This window comes from Orussus abietinus, unplaced genomic scaffold (genome assembly GCF_000612105.2).
Source record: "Orussus abietinus isolate OABI.00-Male unplaced genomic scaffold, Oabi_2.0 scaffold130, whole genome shotgun sequence".
NCBI lineage: Eukaryota > Metazoa > Arthropoda > Insecta > Hymenoptera > Orussidae > Orussus > Orussus abietinus.
The window spans coordinates 84216-104176 of record NW_019394315.1 but is presented as its reverse complement, the minus strand read 5'-3'; the positions used below and the strand labels follow the sequence as shown (position 1 = coordinate 104176).

Genomic DNA, 19961 nt, shown 5'->3' with positions numbered 1-19961 from the left:
TCCTATGCTAATTAACATAATTCTCTATGAAATTACTGATTTTATTTTTTCTCTGTACAGGGTGTTCCACCTGACTTAATAATTTTAAATATCTTGCTTTTTTTATGGTGGAAAAAAGTTATTTTGTTTAGAATGTCCAATATTATTATAAGAACGAAATTGATCTAAAGTTCGTATTTTCAAGGTTATTAATATATTTGTTTTAATGGGACTACATATTTCTTTTTATTACGGCAGGATAGCTGAGGTCAAGACGAATCTACTGACCTATGATTTTCCTATGATCTTGAATACGAAAAATATAGAAATATTTAGTCAGATGTAAATAATGAAACAACACAGTTCACAGGCCAAAGTTATTTTAATAAATGTTTAAAATGATATCCTTCCTTCATTTATGTAATCAATTTTTTGGCCCTGCCTATGGTTTCCCAATATATGTATGTACGAGATCTCGGACCAAGTTCTAGCAGGGTTGGATAGGATTATACGTGGTTTTCTACATGTATATTACAACATATAATACGTCCATAGTTTCCTAGATCACTACGAAGTATATTACGACCTTCTACTTCTATACAGAAAATAATAAATCCAGTTGGAAATTTGATATTGAACACTGTTAAGTCGAAAGAATTTTGAATGTAAGCGCCGAACTAATTCTTTACAATGTTTTACGTGTTTACAAATGCACTAAAAGACGTTTATAACCTCATGGATACATATGTACATAATGGAATCGGATTTTATATGTATTGAATTAATAAAGTGGAGTTCGACAACTCGACTTAGTAGAAGTTTAACTGGTTTGCACTTGGTTTAAACCTGCTGTAAACCAATTAAACTTCGGTTAACTCGAGTTATGGAACCGGGCTTTACGGCGGACCCGATAAATCCAGGATTTCGTGTAAGATGGAGTTTATATATTTTAGTGGAATTAATCGAACAAGTAACGCCATCTCAGGACAGGACGGTACCAGTTGGTACCACAATAAGAGTGCTTCTACATTTTCTTGAATAATGGACTTCTAAGCTCGTTTAAATCCATAGGTTTTAATTTCAAATCTGTTATTTTCGAGCGAACAAAGAAACGCGGGGACAATTTTGGATAGTTTTGTTTTAAACAACAATTGTTAATGTTTTAAATACAGTGTATTTTTAAAAGTATTAAATAGGACGTTAAAGGTTTTCTATTTGTGTGGTATATTATTTCAGAAAGTCGTATTAATAATGGCTGTACAACCAAATCAGCAATTTAGCATGGGTAGGTTAGAGTGTTTACAACTTAACAGCCAAATAGTACCTTCAGCAAAATAAACTACGTTTGTGTTGTAATTATATCACATTATTACTTTTCAGATCCCCCGACTCAACAAAGCTTTGTCAGGTTTTTTAAGAATCTGCCAGAAGTAAGTCAGAACTTTGATATTAAACTTGTAATTATTTAAATTAAATTAACACATAAATTAATGATTTTAATGGACATCATATCAGTTTTTAATAGGAAAAACAATAAACACAATTGAAATCATATGTTCATTGGAGATCATGCAAAAATAGATAAATGGTTTGATATTTACATGGAATATATTATTTATTGTATCATTATATGTATATTATACAATATAAAACATTTTGTGTACATAATACTAAATAGCTGGAAGTTCATATAAATAAGACTAATTTGATTTATAAACTATAGGTACTTATTTGCACATTGAAAGCTTGGATGCTTAGATATATACCTAAAAGGTATTTTGAATTTATTTTGTAAATCATTTAACCAAAAAAGTTTCTAGCTTTGTCTTTAGCTTTATCAATGGTAGAAGTAAATTTGTAACCTAGTTTATTCCAAAATGATGGTGGCGTTTCTGTTGATGGCTCGAAAGAATCCGTTTTAGGTTCTTCAGCAGTAGTTGCTGGCAATGGTACTACTTCTAATTCTTTTTCTTTTTCACGAATGACCCAAGGCTCTAAATCATCGGTATATGGCGGTAAAGTGGCACTAGGATTAGGTCTGGCGTTAACAAATATGTCTTCGCCATGTGATGTCGCATATGGTCCATTTGCTCCATATGCTTCTAGGATTCGTGGCTGAACACTCACTGGAACTTCTCCTGACTTAGTAACAGTTTGCTGTAGATCGCTTGTTTGTTCTTTATTTTCCTGTTCCTGCTCAAGTTTTCCTGTTTGTTGTGATAAGCCATAAAATCCTTGTCCGATGGTCTGCTGTTGATCATTATGTTGACCTATACTTTCTTGATTTTGCTCAAGATCACCTGGTTGAAGCCACAAATTTTCAGATTTTTGTCCTTGCTCTAATACCTGTTCGAGTTCAAGAGATCTAGAATTTTGACTAGCATTTGATTCTTCATATAAATGATGTTCTCTATGCGTGCTTTGATCAAACCGATGTCCAGAAGACTGTTGATAATGACTGCCGTATCTTCTATTGGACTGTTCCAGATAACTCGATTCCAAGTTCTCTCCCTGCTGCTGATGGAAGTTGGTAACTTGTACACGTTGATTGTCATCAAGTTTTTGTCCCTCCTGCTGGTCTCTACGGATTTCCGAATTTGCCACTTGCAAAACTCCTGCATTACTTTGATCAACGCTGTGATGACCCCATGGTTTTTCAACGATGAGGGGCCTAACTCTACTAGGGTCATCCTTTTCGTGTTCCTTGCTATTTGATTGAGCACTTTCTATTGGTCGTTGAGGATAACTTGATTGTCCATACTGCCAAGGCTTCTCCACATTTCCTGTTCCTCTACTACTCTGTTGCTCCCGAAACTCTCTATGATTCTCACTGTTAGTTAAATCATCCGTATGATGGCTTTGGTGCCAACGTAAGCCTTGTTGGCTTTGGCTAAGATGTGCTTCGGACGTTGTCACTTGACTATCGTCCACGTGCCTATGCTGTGCACTCGATTGTTGGTAATTATCATTATCAAATTCAGAATGTTTTTGAGATTGCTGCCACGTGTTAATTCCTTCATGGCCAATAACAGTCTGTTGCGAAATGTCTTTATCAGTTCGTTGTGGATAATCCACAAATGGTATATTTGTCGGCTCCTCTGGGCCAACTTCTGGTTGATCACCTCTGACAATTTTTCCGTACTTATCGGTATTATAAACCGCACGTTGCGTAGTTACTTCAATCGGTTTGACGAAAACTTGCGAACTTTGATCCTCCTTATCCTTGCCTTCTTGTTCTCGTTGTAGGTTCTGTGCTTGCCATTCCGTGGTACCATGTCTGGTACTATCGTTCTCAGTCCGACGATTTTGTTGATCGACTCTCAATATCGATGGATTTTGGTGCAGTCGGTCATACTCGAGATCTTCAACGACTCGATAATTCCTATCCGTGGTGGATTGTTCGCCCAGTTCGTTTTGCGTACCGTAACCCGTTGGTTCCGGTCTGGGTCTTCGAGGTCTTAACGTGGGTTTTGGAGCTGGTAGCCTTTGACCACGTCTGTGAGATCCTTTTGTAGCTCCGTTCGAAAGGGGGGACTCTTGATTACCAGCTGCTTGATTACCAAACTCGAGGTTTCCCCATGATTGACGAAAGTCATGAGGTTTGGTTTGCTGGGTGAAATCTCCATTTTGTTGTTGGTCCCACGTTTGACCGAAATCCTCAGGTTTGGCGTTCTGTTGTTGCCCATTAAAGTCTTGATTTTGTTGTTGTCCCCAAGTTGGCCGATAACTGTTTGGTCCGTTAGTCTGTTGAGACAAATCCCGATTTTGTTGAGTAAGATCTTGACTCTGTTGCGTCAGGTCTTCCGTCCATTTCGATGGACTCTCATGTTGGTTAATTTGAAGATTACCAACATTTGGGTGGTTTCTGTCCTCGGTTTGTTGACCTGAGCTTTCCACGTGCCAGGTTTGAGGCTTCCTCGATGTGTCTCTTCCGGATTCTAGATTACTCGTTACCTGCTGCGTTAGATCCTCGGTTTGTTGACCATTTACGTGCCAGTCATCAGAGTTCCAATGCTTTTGTGTTTCTTGACCAACTTCGGACACGGTGGATGCTTCTCGGGTCAAATCACCGATTTCCGTTGCCTCTTGTGTACGATTTTTATTCCTCTGTGATGTACCTCTTATTCTCTCCCGACTTGGGAATCTACCCGTCTGTTGGTCAAATCCTGATTCACTAGGTGGACTTTGAGGTACCTGAACGTACGTTCCGGACTGATGATCTAAACCTCCACTTTGTTGCGGATAGGTTCCAGTATGTTGGTTTCCAACGTACAATGGATTTGATCCCCACACGTCTTGGGTACTTTGGCTCAGTTGAGAGTTGTCGTCTTGTCCACTTTGTTGTGGGTGAGTTCCGGCATGTTGATTTCCAACATATAATGGACTAGGTCCCCAAACGTCCTGAGTGCTTTGGCTCAGTTGAGAGTTGTCGCTTTGGTGCACCAAATCAGCAGTTTCTAAGCCATCTCTACTGGGTTCAGTAAAGTGCCAGTTTCTCTGCGAATTCCGTTCCGCTTGGGGTTTCCTGTAAGGTTCCCTCGGGAAATAGCCAGAGTTTGTCTGCTGAGTCAAGTCTTCGCTTTGCTGGGTCAAGTCTGCGCTCTGCTGGGTTAAATTCTCGTTCCGTTGAGTCAAGTCCGCAATTTGTTGAGTCAAGTCCGCGGTTTGCTGGGTCAAGTCCTCGCTTTGCTGTGTTAAATCCTCACTCTGTTGAGTCAAGTCCTCCGTTTGCTGCGTCAAGTCTTCAACATTGCTGGGGTACCTCGGCCTGTGTCGATTGTAATATCCGGCACCACGTTTGTATCTGGTTCGAAGAGAGTCATATTGAGTTTGTGCAGCGGAGTCTTGAGCACAGTCGGCACCTTGTGCCATCTGATTCAACTGCAAAGACCCCACGACTAATTTTCCAGATTGCGTTCTGTAAGCGGAATTATAATGATTCTGATTCGTTTCCCCTACGTTAGTATTATGGCCGTGAAGAATATCGTAAGAGCTCTGCTGCTGATATTGGTTTTCAGATCCAAACTGCTGTTGACTCATCTGTCGCGCCTGCTGAGTGATAGCGGCACTTTCATGACCGCTACTGTACGCAGGCACTACGGTCTCTCTTCTGTGCCCTGCGGAACTCCAGTGCTGTTCGTACTCCGTCACCTGACTCGGTTGGGTTCTCTGAGAAGATCCTTCAAGATGTTGAGCATATCTTTCTTGATCAACGCTCAACTTACTCGAGTAACCCTGATCACGTCTCGACTGTTCCGCGTTGCTCGAATGGCGATATTGGGACTGATCAGCCTGACTCTGTACCGTGTTACGTCTGTGTCCGTAACGATCATCTCGGTCTCGTTGGTTATAATTGCTGCTACTATCGCTCGTCGAGGACCCAACATGTAGCTGGTTCCAACGATCTTGCGATTCGCTCGCAGTCTGAGCCACTTGGTGATTTCCGGTGCCATACGCTTGTTCATAAGTCTGTTGACTGTGCGTACCGTAGGTATTAGGGACCGCGGCGGTTTGGTACCTTACCTCTTCGGCAGTGCTTACAGGAGTCTGATACGAGTTCGGATACACCTGCTGATTGGAAGTACGATCACCGGTGCCATATCGGGTCACCGAATGTTCTCTTCTCGACTGGGACTGCTCGTAAATCCTTTCAGAGGTCGCGGGCAAATGAGCGGTGGACTCCACTTTTGTTGTTCTCTCTTGGTTTACCAATGATCCAGATTGCAGATTACCGTTTCCAGAGTACTGGCCGTACTCGGAAGTTGATACTCTGTTAGGGCTGGGTTGCGAAGGATAATACGTAGAAACGGGTTGAACTCGATTCTGGGCATATCTTCTGTCCTCCGTGGTCTGGGACAAATCGACGGCAGATGCAGACCCCGAGGCCATGGAACTGCCAAATGCCGCATGTTCGGAGGAACTTTGGTGAATCTCTCTGCCGAAGCTGTCGAACTGTTTGTGCAGCCGTTGCATCTCGCGCTCCAGATCCTGGACCGCTGTGCTGGTCATGTCGGGCGCGAAACCGCCTCCAGTCTGGTAACTCGATGTGTAATTCTTCCTGTAGTATCGAACACGTTTCGGACCCGTCACGAACTGACCCTGTTCCTCGAAAACCCTGCCGTGACCTCCGTCGGTTCTGTAACTGTCTACTTCACTCCAATTGCCAGGTCGCGCAGAGTCCAGGATACCTGGTGGTTGAAGAGGCGTTACGCTCAGGTCGACGGCACCTTGCTGATGAGTTCTGGTGTTGTATGAAGATAATCTGCGCTGTGCATCATACTCCCCGAAATCTTCCAATCTGGCATTTTGACTGCTGATTCTGTTTGATGATGACGATATGCCTTGATGTAAGGCGGCCTGATGCGCTTGCTCGAAAGCGTTATTTTGAGATGCTTGAGACGAACTGTACCTGTCGTATGCACTCGAGCTTCCTTGGTTTACGGATTCTAAACCGTTGATGTCTCCAGTGCTGTAGGAGGAGGTGTAATTCTTTTTGAAGAATCGGACCCGTTTTGGTCCCTGCTCGAACTGGCCATGTTCTTCGTAAACTCTGCCCCGACCTCCGTCCGTTCTGTACTGATTCTGTTCGGTCCAGTTTCCAGGTCGAGCGAAATCAAAGTTCACATGGCTGTCTTTAACAATTTGCTGTGCTAAGTCGGTCCCTTGGAAGAAATTGCAGGCTTCTATACATCCATTCGGTGCGGACAATGTTCGGACGAAAAGTGTGAACAAGATGATCAACTTTTCCATTGTCAGTGAGGAATAGTCTCTGAAAAGGGGAAACGTAGTGATATTAATTGTATTCTTGTTTTTTTTTTTTTTTTTCATATTCTTTAAAACAAGTGGTCTATGCCGCAATACATGGGTCCCAAATTAACATCCTGTGCTTGAGTAAATTTATTGCGTTTTGGATACTAAATAGTTTCAACCGATAAATGCCCACTTTACAAAAATAAATAAAAGCCAATGGTACAGTATATGAAGTTTATATGAGGGAATAAAATGTCACGTGCTGGTAAAATAAATTATAAGATGTACGAATTATATGTTTATTATGATTACAATAACTATGGTACATGGAGTTAAATGATAAAGAAACAAGAAAAGTACCGAAAAGCTGCTGCAAGGCCAATGCACTGTTACATAGTTACAGGAGCAGTATCCGACATTGTTTAATATTATATTGTTTACTATGCTTTTTATACCCTTAATTTATTAAACTGTAAATGTAAAGCAGTTTAAATTATTTCTTAACTACTGCGTAATACGTTTCTTATCAGTTTTATCGTTCCCCCTATTGCGAAATCCTATATTTTCCTAGTACGAGTAAGTTAAAACATCGATGAGATTGCTAGAATTATGAATTAAAATCCTAAGAAAATATCTTAGCTCTCAAAACATAGCTCATCATTTTTTAAGAATTCAAATGTATTAAGAATAAATCCGTGTAATTAATTAAAAATGTATTAACGTGCAAAGGATTGTTTAAACCATTGCAAATACGTTACTTTAATTTAGTTAAGTTCGTTTTAATAAACGAAAAATATATAAGTAAACCGCATGAATTTATCGTGTATTTATGTAATCTTCTAACAAAGACTGAATCGTTTTTTTTTTTTTTTAATAAGGGACATAAATCATAGTAGGATTGATCGGAATTATAATATATGGTAATTGTCATTGGCTTCACTAATTGTTTCGCGGTATAACACAATGGTTATAATATGATGAAATTAAATAAAATTTATGTCTACGTCTGAATAGAAACAAAGCGGTCATATTTTATGATGTGATAATTAGATTAAGATACATGATGTCATCTTTGATCTGACATTAACAGTAGACAATAAACCCTATTTGAAGGTGTGTTCTGGATGTCTATTGATATTTATGGAACAGACTACCGGAATCTTATTCTTTATGTAACATGTTACAAGTTGAGTCATATCTAAATCCCGTTTGTTCGATCAGTGATGTCATGTCAAGATTTTTCCTGCATATACACGTGATCTTAGTTTATACCGACACTTTATATTTTAATTAACAACAGGCAATTTTTACTCAGTAACGAATATTCTGCACTCGTTGAAGCCATGAATTCCGTTGTTTTTATCGTAAACATTCATGTTAAGTATTTCAGTTCGTGATTTTTGCATTACTTATTTTACAATGCAATTTCACGTGACGTTACACTTAAGGAACACAATACTGATGTTTTAATATACTTGGGGTAGTCAATCATGGATAAGAGTAATTAATGCTGCCCGTCTTAATGAAATCACATGAGTGATTAGTGATAATTAAAAATTGTACTTGACGATTTAGTTGAATTAACTCAAAACGATTCGTTAAAACACAGTTGATAATTTTAATTGATTCTGCACCTCATTAAAACGTTTCATTTTTAGCTACGTTGATTTAACAATTAATAAAAACTATTCTATTTTTTAATTGTACTTGACGATTTAGTTGAATTAACTCAAAACGATTCGTTAAAACACAGTTGATAATTTTAATTGATTCTGTATCTCATTAAAACGTCCCATTTTTAACTACGTTGATTTAACAATTAATAAAAACTATTCTATTTTTTAATTTTTTCTCTAATTTACTTTAATTTATTATTGAATTACAATAGTGTATTTTAATATAGTTATGACTCAAAACTAGAAATGATAGAACTTGCTAATGTCAATAATAATAATAATTTAGCGAAGAAAAAAATAAAACTGGATTTATCATATGTTATGGAATTTCGTGAAACTTTAGAAAATCACTTGGGGTTGTATTCGTTCATCATAAATATAAGTTTTTCTGATTCTACCTATTAAAATTATATTATATAGAAACGATTTGTAAAGCGCGTGTAATACCATGTATCGATTCAACGATGTTTTTGTAACTTCATTTGTCACAAGATCTCTTTTGTTTTTCATTCCAAGCACGGTTCATTATAGTCCAATTTGAGAGCAATTATTTAATTTACAGTCACATTTCATAAAACAAACGAATTAACAACCGCACTTGAATTTATTGAGATTTTTAAAAGGGAAGTATTATTAAATGATAAGATGTAATAGAAAAATGTGCAGTGATGCATATCAAGAATGTATGGTTTTAAGAATTAGAAATTCTGCATTATACAGAGTTTGTAATGTAATGCAGTTATTCAGTTAGTAAACTTGAAATAATGGATTTACCTGTTGGGAAAAAGACCATAGAGCCTACACTTGGGGATGCACCGATTATTTATTGATTGTTCTCATGAAACGCTTCACCGAGTAGTACTCGAAATCTGAGGAAGCAATTCCATTTATGTTCTCCTCCCCTCTCATCATTCCAGTGACTTTGAGAGCATCCTCTCCTTTCCTTATGCTTTGATAATGCGTATTTCTCTTTCGTTTTGCTTTCTTGAGCACTTATTCAAGTTAGTTCTTGGTAATACTGTAGGTATAAAATTCAGTTCTTGGTAATACTGTAGGTATAGAATTCAGTTCTTGGTAATACTGTAGGTATAGAATTCAGTTCTTGGTAATACTGTAGGTATAGAATTCAGTTCTTGCAGTAAAAAGTAGTCATTTTTCCAATTGATTTTCCAGTAAATGAATTCGAATAAAATTTAATTTATAGGCATTCAAAGATAAGGGAAATCAAATGTCGCTTGCACGAACTAACGCAGATAAATTTAATTTTGGGTTATAGAATTTTTGTCAATTTGGTTCGAACATTTGATTAGAGTGAATAGATTATTACTCAAATATTTTCGACCAAAAACAGGCAATTTGCGTTCGGCTTCTTCATAAAAATTTAACTAATTGTAACGGCCATGCTAAATGTGCTGAAATGTGTGAAACGTTATTTTCATCTAAAGTTTTTAATTCCAGACTTAATACTTATCGATGTAATTTAGACTTAAATTAAAGTAAATTTTAATCAAGTATTTTGTATAATTTATTGTTAAACTAACACAGCTAAAAATAACCTACGAGGTAGCCAAAATTATTTTCTTTGAGCTCATGTTTATAAGATGTACATAAACGAGTTTAACAATCAGCGTATGCACTTATACATTGTGTCATAGGAAATGCCATGTATTAATTCTCAACCAGTAGTCATAAGCAGGTTTCCATATTTGGATTTACGTGTCAATTACCAGGAATCACTTTCAATGTGTAACATCTTCGGATGACGCTGGATTTACATTTATTCAGCATTACCTGGTACAGCTTCAAGGTTAACATTACTCTCGGTTGACTGCTGTACAGTTTTTTTTTCTACTCATTCATTCTCCACCTTTTTTCATTGCACACGTCCACAAGTTCTATACGTACCAGATGTTCAATAAAGTATTTCAGTTAATACAATTGTCCTGAATATTATTACTCTGTGACTATACCGGAACACGCAATCATTGATATCCTTTATACACCTACTAAAGCTCTTAATAAAAATAAATTAAACATTCTCGGATTTGCACGAATCGACACACTTTAAGTAAAAATATTCAGTAATGAAGCTAATGACAAATGCGACAAATTCAGAGGCCAAATAAAGCTTTAATGAACGTCGAAGTTGACTAACTTTTAGTTTTTATAGTGTGAGGGTTTAAATTCATTACTATTTTTTTAAATTCAAATTGTCGATTGGTGATCCTTAAATGATTAGTTTTCTGTTGAATGGTTGAGAAACCATCCATTGAAATCGTAGAAAACAGATTCTGCACGAGCACTTTATTCGTAAGTAATGATTTGTTATCAAGACGGCGGGGAATTCATATCAATTAGACGTATTCCACGAAACTTGACTGCTCCATAAAGTTATGAACGGTTGACGTAAAGTACTGTTTCGAGCGACCTGTGACACTCTGACCCTTGATAGGCATTGACCTACAGATACGTGACAAGGTTTTAGCACGACTGGCTAGCGAATTATAATTTTGTAGTTGCAAAAAAAATTCAAATTCGGTAAATGTTCTTACAAAATCTGATTCGGATTAAAGACTAGATTTTTTAATTAAATAAAATTAATTAGGCCCCGCTTAAAAGAGTTCGTAAAACGTGTCAACATTACATGGAGTACAATCGCATTAAAATAAACACCCTACGGACTTCGCTTACCTATTTTCCCAGAACGTTTTTAATTAAAACTGATCATTGATAAATAATCAGGGAATATTATATCGCGACTGAGTCGAGTTTACTAGGAACTTATCTGAAAACCAGAGATTTTATGGGTCAAGGATGTTGTCACTGAAGACAGTTCCACACAATGACCAAGACATTTAAAGGTCCTCGATAAAATTAAATGAGAGCAAGTCTGCATATTATTCAGGCTATGGTGAAACGCATTATCATACAATTACTCGAGGGCCATCGAAGGGTTTTGTATTTCTTTTATGAACGTGCAATCCCTGAACAAGTTCTATACGAGATTATGTTTTATTACAGAAACCCAGTAGCACCATAAGATTTTTCAATAGATCGGATTATTACACTTTACATGGAAGTGATGCTCTATTCGCCGCGCAGGAAGTCTTCAAGACAACGTCCGTTTGTAAAATAATTGGTGCTGGTAAGTTGCCTTTAATAAATCGAACTAATTATAGGGATTAGTAGACTGTAAAATGAGTTTTAATCAAAATGAGTATAAACGAGTATGAAAAGGCATAGGAAATGTTTACTTATGGGGCAGTTTTATTTACCCTAAGGAGAATTTAAGATGAACAAAGTTTTAAAATGTTTCAAAATGCTGGGTTTGTTCAGGTTGAAAATGTTTAACTTTTTTTTTTTCCACGATTCCTGAAGAACGGTAAGTTAAAACGAAAAGGTCAAGGTGATTTTAGAAACTGGCAAAGATTATTTAAGACCTGATGGTACGATTTATCGAAAAAGAAATTTAGATTCTAATTAAAAAATACCAATAGAGGTCAAATTTTTATTGCTTTTTGTATTTTAATCGTTGATATTTTTCAACAATCCTTTTCAACGGTCCTTAAACAATCAACTTTAGTTTCTACAACCACCTTCAATTTTTGTTTCAGACATACTATTCTCCTCGAACCATGTACACTATGAAATAAAAAATGTTCAACTTCCATAAGTCCGCCAGTTTGAAACATTTTGAAACTATTTTCATCTTAAATTCTCTCTATAATATTAAATAGAACAGTCTCGTGTTTAAATATCTCTTACACCTTTGCATTTCTTTTTAAATGTACTTTGAATAAAAGGCTTTTGACAACCTAAAAACCCCTTTAACAATTAAGATCTGTTTAAGGAGCATAAACTAAATTTGATTTCCGTCTTCAGAACCGAATAGAACAGAGGGATTAATTCTTAACAAAGGACACTTCGAGACGTTCATACGCGATTTGTTATTGGTAAAACAATATAGAGTTGAAGTGTACGTGAACAAGGGGGCAGTAAAAACTCAGAATTGGGTTTTGGAGTACAAAGGCTCTCCAGGAAATTTGGCACAGTTTGAAGAGATTCTGTTCAGTAATAATGATGTCGCTGTCAGTACATCGATTATAGCTATTAAACTTGGGAGTGAAGGAAAAGCAAGAGTAAGACACATTAATGATGTATTGTTATCTCTCGAGGAAACATTGTTTTTCATAGAGAATTTCCTTACAATAACCGCAAACGAGGAAAAAGGGATGTTTTCATATATTTTTAATTGATTACAGACCGTTGGCTTGAGCTGCGTTGATACTATAGCAACGGCAATATCGGTATGCGAATTTCAAGATGACGAAGCATTTTCAAATTTGGAAGCACTTATTGTTACGCTGGCACCTAAAGAGTGTTTGCTTACTCAAGGAGACGGGAACTACGAGTTTCAGACATTGAAACAAGTACGTGGGTCCGGGGTTCCTAACTTTTTCTGTAATGCTCTGTTAGCCTTTTAAGGTGAAGTGAAACACGTCGAGGAACTTGATCAACGTCGATAAAGAAGATTTTCTAAATGCCTACGTTGCCGACGTTCGTTTTTATATTGACAACTGTGTCGAATTATATTGGATATTGTACCAAATGGCATACTCCACCTGTCGTTTTCGTACAATAAATATCAAGAAATTAAAGTAGAACTCCAGAAATCCTCTGGATTCATGCTTTCTGGGGCCCTAATTGACTGCAGAGGGACCCCCTGCGCCATCTGTGATTTCCAGGTCAATTAAATTTTCACTCCGAGACCTCGTATTCCCATCGTTTTAGCATAGAAGCGCATACAACACTTTTTTTGCCTCTATCCCGTTCAAATGCGAGTTTATCGATTACGAGAGTGTTCTAAATTGTCGTAAAATTGTCCTGACCCTTTCGTTTCTCATATCAGAGCCTTAGATAAATGTATATGGATCGAAATATGAGAGTTCGACGCCATTTTGGTTCTGGTCTGGGCTAAGTTAAAAAATTGTTTCCAAAAATCCAAATTTTGAATGTGTCAGTACAATTCTTAGATGATCAGGAGTGATGTGTCAAAGGTTCGGACAGTTTGGTCTAATACCCTTAAAAAAAAAGTGTTGTATTCGAATCGACTGATTTGAAGGGGGTTTCACTTCACCTTAAGAGAAATAGGAAGTGAATTTTTAATCGAAGATTTGCACGTATGTTTCAATGCTTCCCTAGGAACCTATTTAATGTTGCAACCCTCTATTTGTTAATATGCGTTTGTACCTTAACCGTTTGAGTCCCAAGCAGCGCGATCGCGCTGTTCTGATTTTATGTCGAGAAAACCCAGCACATTTCGAGCATCGTGGACAACTGACGGTGCGTTACGGATTGTCGAAGTCGAGCGCTCAGATTTACTGACGCAAGTATATCACACAGCTCTTTTTAACGTAAATAGTACATTTTACAATATATAGAATAGTACTATAATAATGCAATAATACATTACAAAATAAAAATTTTTATTTTGTTATCTTCTCAATAATTTTTATTGAACAAACTTGAAATATTTATTAACAAACAATTTAAATAGAGAGTAACATTTATAATTTGTAACATTGATGTTTATCAAAACATACTGGATGAATCCCTTTTCTACATTGTGCGCAAATTAAATGTGATCTTTTTATTGCATTTTTGGTGCTGCAGACTACGCATTGTCGCAAGTTACGGTGTGGCAACTTTACTAATCCAAATGTTTTTTCTTTTATATGACTATGTGATTGCTTTTCGTTCATCCACTGACACTCAATTTCAAAAATAATATTTGACATGAAATCTAACCGAGATATTGCTTTGCTCTTAACTATTTCCTTGTAGAGTATATACGCATTTAAAACCATGCGGTTGATTATATTAAAGGCCACCTTTTTCCAATATTTAAGTGATCTTCGTTCATCGAGATAGGTATATAGCATTTTATCGCATTCATCGACACCACCCATGGAGGCATTATAAGATTGAATAATACCGGGTTTTGTCGAACGTATTTCTCTGCCATATCGATTTTTCGTTATAGTCACATCTTGCTCTTCTGCTTTCGTCGAAATTAGTAACACAGGATTTTTTACACTTTTTTTTTCACGATACGCACAGAACAATACTTCGTTTGTATTTTACAAAATATTTTACCTCGTTTACGTTAGTTTGTTTCAAGTTATCGGGAATACATTTCTTATTCCTTCTAATTGTTCCAGTTAAAAAGGTGTCCATAGAATATAAATAGCGAGCTAATTCTACGCTAGTAAAAAAGTTGTCGACGAAAATGTGATGCCCCCTATTCAAACAATCACTATTTTTTAGTAAATTCACCACGACATCGTACCTAAGTCCAAACTTTTTTCTATCACTAGAAATTGTTTCTTTTGCACCTTTATAGCAAGAAAACGCTAAACAATATTTCGAAATGGAGTCACAAAGCATCCAGAATTTTATTCCCCAACGATGATGCTTTTTGTTTGGTAAATATTGCGTTATGCTAGAGTGGCACAGCGTCCCAACTAGCGACTCATCAATTGATAATTCTTTATGTGGTGTATAATGTAATTTGAAAACCTTGTTAGCATGTTCAACCAGTGGATTAAATTTTGCACAGGGATCGTATTTCGCGTGACCAGGTGGAAAACATAAAGAATTATCTACTAAATGGAAATATTTTAAAATATGTTGAAATCGATTTCGAGAAAACATTCTTCGAAACCACGGTATGTTACGGGAATTTTCAGACCAATATGAACGTATATTAGGTTTTCTCGTAATTCCCATTTCCAACAGCACTGCTATAAATGCCTTCATTTCTAAAACAGTAACGGGTGTCCAAATCTCTGTTTCAAAGGATTCTAATTCTTTAGGTGAATGCCTTGAATACTCCGCATATTTATTCGTTTCTTTAACTATTAGTTCCCATAGTGTCGAATCAAAGAATAGTTCGAAAAATTCAATCGGTTTACTCTGCCTAGGGAAGTTAGATCGCGAATCAGATTCATCGCTAGGCACCAGAGAATCACGTTGATTCGAAACGTCTTCAGCCACTGGTAGACTGTTGAATGAACATTGATGAGATAAATCAGTATCGCTATCCTCCGAAGTGCTCAAAATGCGTTGTCTTTTGCGCTTTACCGGAACAATGCAGTCGTCATCATCGACTATAATATGATCACATGGATTTGTGTTTGTGCTTATAGATTTTCTTGTTCGATTCATTGTACCTTTTTGGGGATGCACCAAATTTAGAAAAGTTAAACAGTAAATCTAGATTATTTTTCCACCTACTTTTTGCGTTGCTTCGTGTAATCATTTTAAAACACAATTATTAATAACGAAAAGAATGATTAACTGAAGAATACGGAAGAATACGTCCGATCACTTTGCAAGCTGCAATAAATGTGACGGAGCGATGAAAAAAATACGAGAATCACGTTACCTACCACATACAAGAAGCGCTATCGCGCCGCTTGGTATTTCTCGACATAAAATTAACCGTTTGACTGCTAAGCAATTTTTGCAAGAACGCACGAAAACTGCGGAGCAACAAAGACACACTGAAACTCGCAGCGCAAAAGCGCTGCGTCGCGGTTTTAGAGACAAATGAACGCAGCGCTTTTGCGCCGTGTAGCAGTCAAACGGTTAAACAAACGCTATCGCGCTGCTTGGGTATTTTTGTACATATATAGGGAAAGCGCGGTTGCGCTGTTTGAGATTCTTCGACATTGTTTTTTCTATACCGCCTGGGACTCAAACGGTTAAGAAAGGTCTACTAACTATATTTTTAATACATTCTAGCTTATGGAAAGAAACAACGTCATGATTACCCTGAGGAAGAAATCGGAATTCTCAACCGAAACGTTAACACAGGATTTAAATACACTTATCAAGTTCAAAAAGGGGCAGCAGCAAAATGCACAGGCGTTACCCGAAACTAATTTAAAAATAGCGATGTCCGCAACTTCTGCCATCATAAAGTATTTAGACGTAGGTAGACTTATGCCACAATTTGGTTATCTGTGTTTTTCAACGTTTATCCGTAGCTGCTTATTGATAAATACAAATTTTCAGCTGACGGCAGATAGTGGGAATATAAACCAATTTACCATCAAGCAATTAGAGCAATCTCGATACGTTAGATTGGATGCAGCAGCGATTAAAGCTCTAAATATTGAAACACGACCAGACACCGCCAATACAACAAGTGGAGGAGCACCAACGAGTATTTTAGCTTTATTGGATAAATGTCGAACACCTCAAGGTCATCGATTAATCGCACAGTGGATTAGACAACCTCTCAGGGATTTAAGTCTTATAAAAGAAAGGCACGATATTGTTGAAGTATTAATTAAAGACAACGATTTAAGAGCAACTCTCAACGAAGATCTTCTTCGAAGGGTACCCGATTTGCAACAGCTCGCGAAAAAGCTCTCTAGAAAAAAAGCCAATTTACAGGATTGTTACAAGTGAGTGTAGTGTATTCATAAATAAAAATATGGATATTATAATGATGTTCAGAAAAGAGCATTTCTTTTGATTATCTTTAAATTTACACTTATGTGGTCAGTGATATCTTTATTTCATTAATGTCATGTATTAATTATTAATTCTTTCATTTGTAGAATTTATCTGTGCATCTCGCATTTACCGGTGCTGTTAGAACAGTTATCTACCGACCAATCAGCTGCTCTCAAAGCAATGATATCAGATCCATTGAAAGAGCTTATAACTGACATGGACAAGTTTCAACAAATGATTGAACAAACAATGGATCTCGATGCTGCGGGAAAAGGCGATTTTATGGTTCGTCCTGATTTTGATGATGAATTAAAGGGTAGGATTTCAAGTTTATTCACTTCTTCTTACATGCACACAATTCACACAATTCAATACAAGATCTTATAAATGACGCTTTTAGTAATGATTTTATTTCTAATAGTGTACAGTACCGGTAAATTGTTTACTCTTGTGTTGCTTAATCTTTACAGAATTGAAACAGAACATGGACGAGTTAGAAGAAAAACTCGAAGGACAGTTAGGCAAAGCTGCAAAGGATTTGTCGTTAGAGGCAGGGAAAGTTCTAAAACTGGAAAGTAACCAACAATTCGGGTATTACCTCCGTATAACTTTAAAGGAAGAGAAAATCTTGAGGAACAAAAAACAATACACAATTCTCGATTCCAATAAAGGTGGCGTGAGATTTAGAAATAGTAAAATGGATGATTTGAATAATGATTATATCGTTGCGAGGGACAAGTATGCTACTCAGCAAAAGTCTGTCGTAGGAGAAATTATCAGCATTGCAGGTTTGTACATTATGCATTATTTTTTAAGCTTTGAATGTTCTGCAGATTTTTTCGGGTGTGTTAACAATGTTTCCTTTTTAGCTGGCTACACTGGTCTTATCAAATCGATTGGCTCCATTATCGCTTCTTTAGATGTACTTACAGCTTTTGCTCAAGTATCGGTCTGTGCTCATAAAGCATATGTGCGCCCTGAAATGCTTCCAAGTGATGCTGGAGAATTAACGCTCGTTCAAGTCCGTCATCCTTGTTTGGAAGTGCAACAGGGGGTTGATTACATACCTAATGATATTAATTTAAAGAGAGGTAAAAATAATACAATTTTTTAAATATTTATTGTTGTATGTTCTACATGTTACATGCGTATTCACAATGAGGTTCATTATACGTATTATTACAGATGAGGCTCATTTCTATATAATAACAGGCCCAAATATGGGTGGGAAAAGTACGTACATTAGATCCGCTGGGGTTGCAGCATTAATGGCACATATTGGTTGCTTTATACCTTGCGAAATGGCACGAATTTCGTTATTGGATTCCATATTAGCAAGAGTCGGAGCTGATGACTCCCAAACGAAGGGGCTTTCTACGTTCATGACAGAAATGATAGAAACGGCAACCATACTTCGGGTAATTTCGACATTATTTTGAATAACAGGAACAAGGACTGAAATATAAATATAGTTTTACTATTGTTTTACATTATAGGCAATTTACAAAATACAGCTGAAATATAAATCCAAGCAAGATTTAGAATGTTCGGATAGAGCAAGATCCGTAATACCATTATACTGATGTTCTTTTTTTTTTCAGACAGCAACTTGTAACTCTCTTGTTATAATTGATGAACTGGGACGCGGTACTTCGACATATGAAGGTTGTGGTATGGCTTGGTCGATTGCAGAGTAAGTCACTATCAATTTTTGTTGCTAAATAGAAACTGACGGTCACAGTGTAATAAAATTTCGTATTTTACAGGCATTTAGCTAAGGATGTAAAAGCATATTGCTTCTTTGCAACTCATTTTCACGAAGTTACTAGACTGGCTGAAGATGTACCTACTGTAAAAAATCTGCATGTAACCGCTCTTACCGGCGATAATAATCTTACTTTATTATACAAAGTGAAACCTGGAATCTGTGATCAAAGTTTTGGTCTTCACGTTGCCAAAATAGCCAATTTCCCCACAGACGTTATAGAGGTAATTATTTATAATCACGAAATGAACTTAGGTCCAAAAATACTAAATCTGGCTTTTGTTTACTATAAATTATTTTGCATTTTGATTAATTTTATGCATTATTATTTAATTGCATCATGTATGAAATGGTATCTTTTGTTCCAGTTCGCTAAAAGAAAACAAACTGAGTTAGAAAACTTTCAAGATGTTGCATTTGAAGGATCTGCAAGTCCGGAAAAGAAGCGGAAAATTATTAAGGTAATATTTCTTAACTATATTTTCCGGACGAAGTATGCAACAGCGGATTTATATGAACATAAACTCTCAAACATAATTAGTGATTCATTTATGTGCTCTTAAAATTACATAAACATTCTTTGTATTCTAGGAAGCAGAGGAACTTATTGCTCAATTTGCTGCAAAATGCAAAGCACTTGATCAGTCTCTACCAGAGTCTGAACTAAAAAAGTCCATTTCTGCATATAAGGACGAAATCATGGCTTGTAATAATCAGTATATTAAGGCATTATTACCCGCGTAAGGAAAATTCCAAACAAGTCATGTAAACAGCATATATTGTATACATGTATAAAAAATGATTTTTTACTTTTGTACTGAAAAGTTTCTGAGTTTTATAATTTTATTAATTATCTGTCTTTGTTTTCGGTTGCGTAAAACTTCCTTGTACGTTTGCTTTCAAATTCATGTAAACTATTTACAAGTGAAACATTTTCCAGTGTCTGAGAGAGTTGGTATCATTTACGAATAAAATAAATAAGGTAAGTGAAGGATAAAGTCAAAAAGGGCGCTACGAGTGTTCTTCCCTTGCCATCAAAAGCGAGTAGTGTCGGTAAGCGTGAGTAAGCCACCACTAGAGTTCGAAAATTCTCGGTAACATTAAATTGGAGAAGGTAACTGTGAAACATACCGTAAGTTACCGGGAACATTGAGAATTTAAGAGAACGTTAATTTTGTTATTTATACTTTAGGTTTCTTCGTTTAAATAACTTTTTTTTTTCAATCAACTTCAAAGTTCGAGCTAAAGAGTAATAATTACTATTA

General features: G+C 36.5%; 2 protein-coding genes across 2 annotated transcripts; one reads left to right on the top strand and one right to left on the bottom strand.

The window, feature by feature from the left end:
* The first annotated feature begins 67 nt into the window (after positions 1-67).
* LOC105697831 (DNA mismatch repair protein Msh2) lies at positions 68-19520 on the top strand. Its single transcript, XM_012421512.2, has 15 exons — positions 68-1264; positions 1360-1409; positions 11427-11550; positions 12288-12544; positions 12668-12835; positions 16212-16400; positions 16485-16879; positions 17036-17247; positions 17402-17719; positions 17801-18022; positions 18117-18349; positions 18533-18624; positions 18698-18920; positions 19065-19157; positions 19288-19520. The coding sequence occupies exons 1-15, from the start codon at positions 1231-1233 to the stop codon at positions 19438-19440; spliced, it is 2763 nt and encodes a 920-aa protein (XP_012276935.1). The 5' UTR covers positions 68-1230; the 3' UTR covers positions 19441-19520.
* On the bottom strand, positions 1576-9281 carry LOC105697829. Its single transcript, XM_012421511.2, has 2 exons — positions 9180-9281; positions 1576-6748 (listed from the first exon to the last, which is right to left on the bottom strand). The coding sequence occupies exon 2, from the start codon at positions 6727-6729 to the stop codon at positions 1780-1782; it is 4950 nt and encodes a 1649-aa protein (XP_012276934.1). The 5' UTR covers positions 6730-6748; positions 9180-9281; the 3' UTR covers positions 1576-1779.
* Positions 19521-19961: the final 441 nt, after the last annotated feature.

Coding starts and splice junctions, on each gene's coding strand:
- LOC105697831 (XM_012421512.2), top strand. CDS start 1,231: ATGGCTGTACAACCAAATCAGCAATTTAGCATGG. Junction 1,410..11,426: donor TTTTTAAGAATCTGCCAGAA/GTAAGTCAGAAC, acceptor GTTTTATTACAG/AAACCCAGTAGCACCATAAG. Junction 12,836..16,211: donor AGTTTCAGACATTGAAACAA/GTACGTGGGTCC, acceptor AATACATTCTAG/CTTATGGAAAGAAACAACGT.
- LOC105697829 (XM_012421511.2), bottom strand. CDS start 6,729: ATGGAAAAGTTGATCATCTTGTTCACACTTTTCGTCCGAACATTGTCC.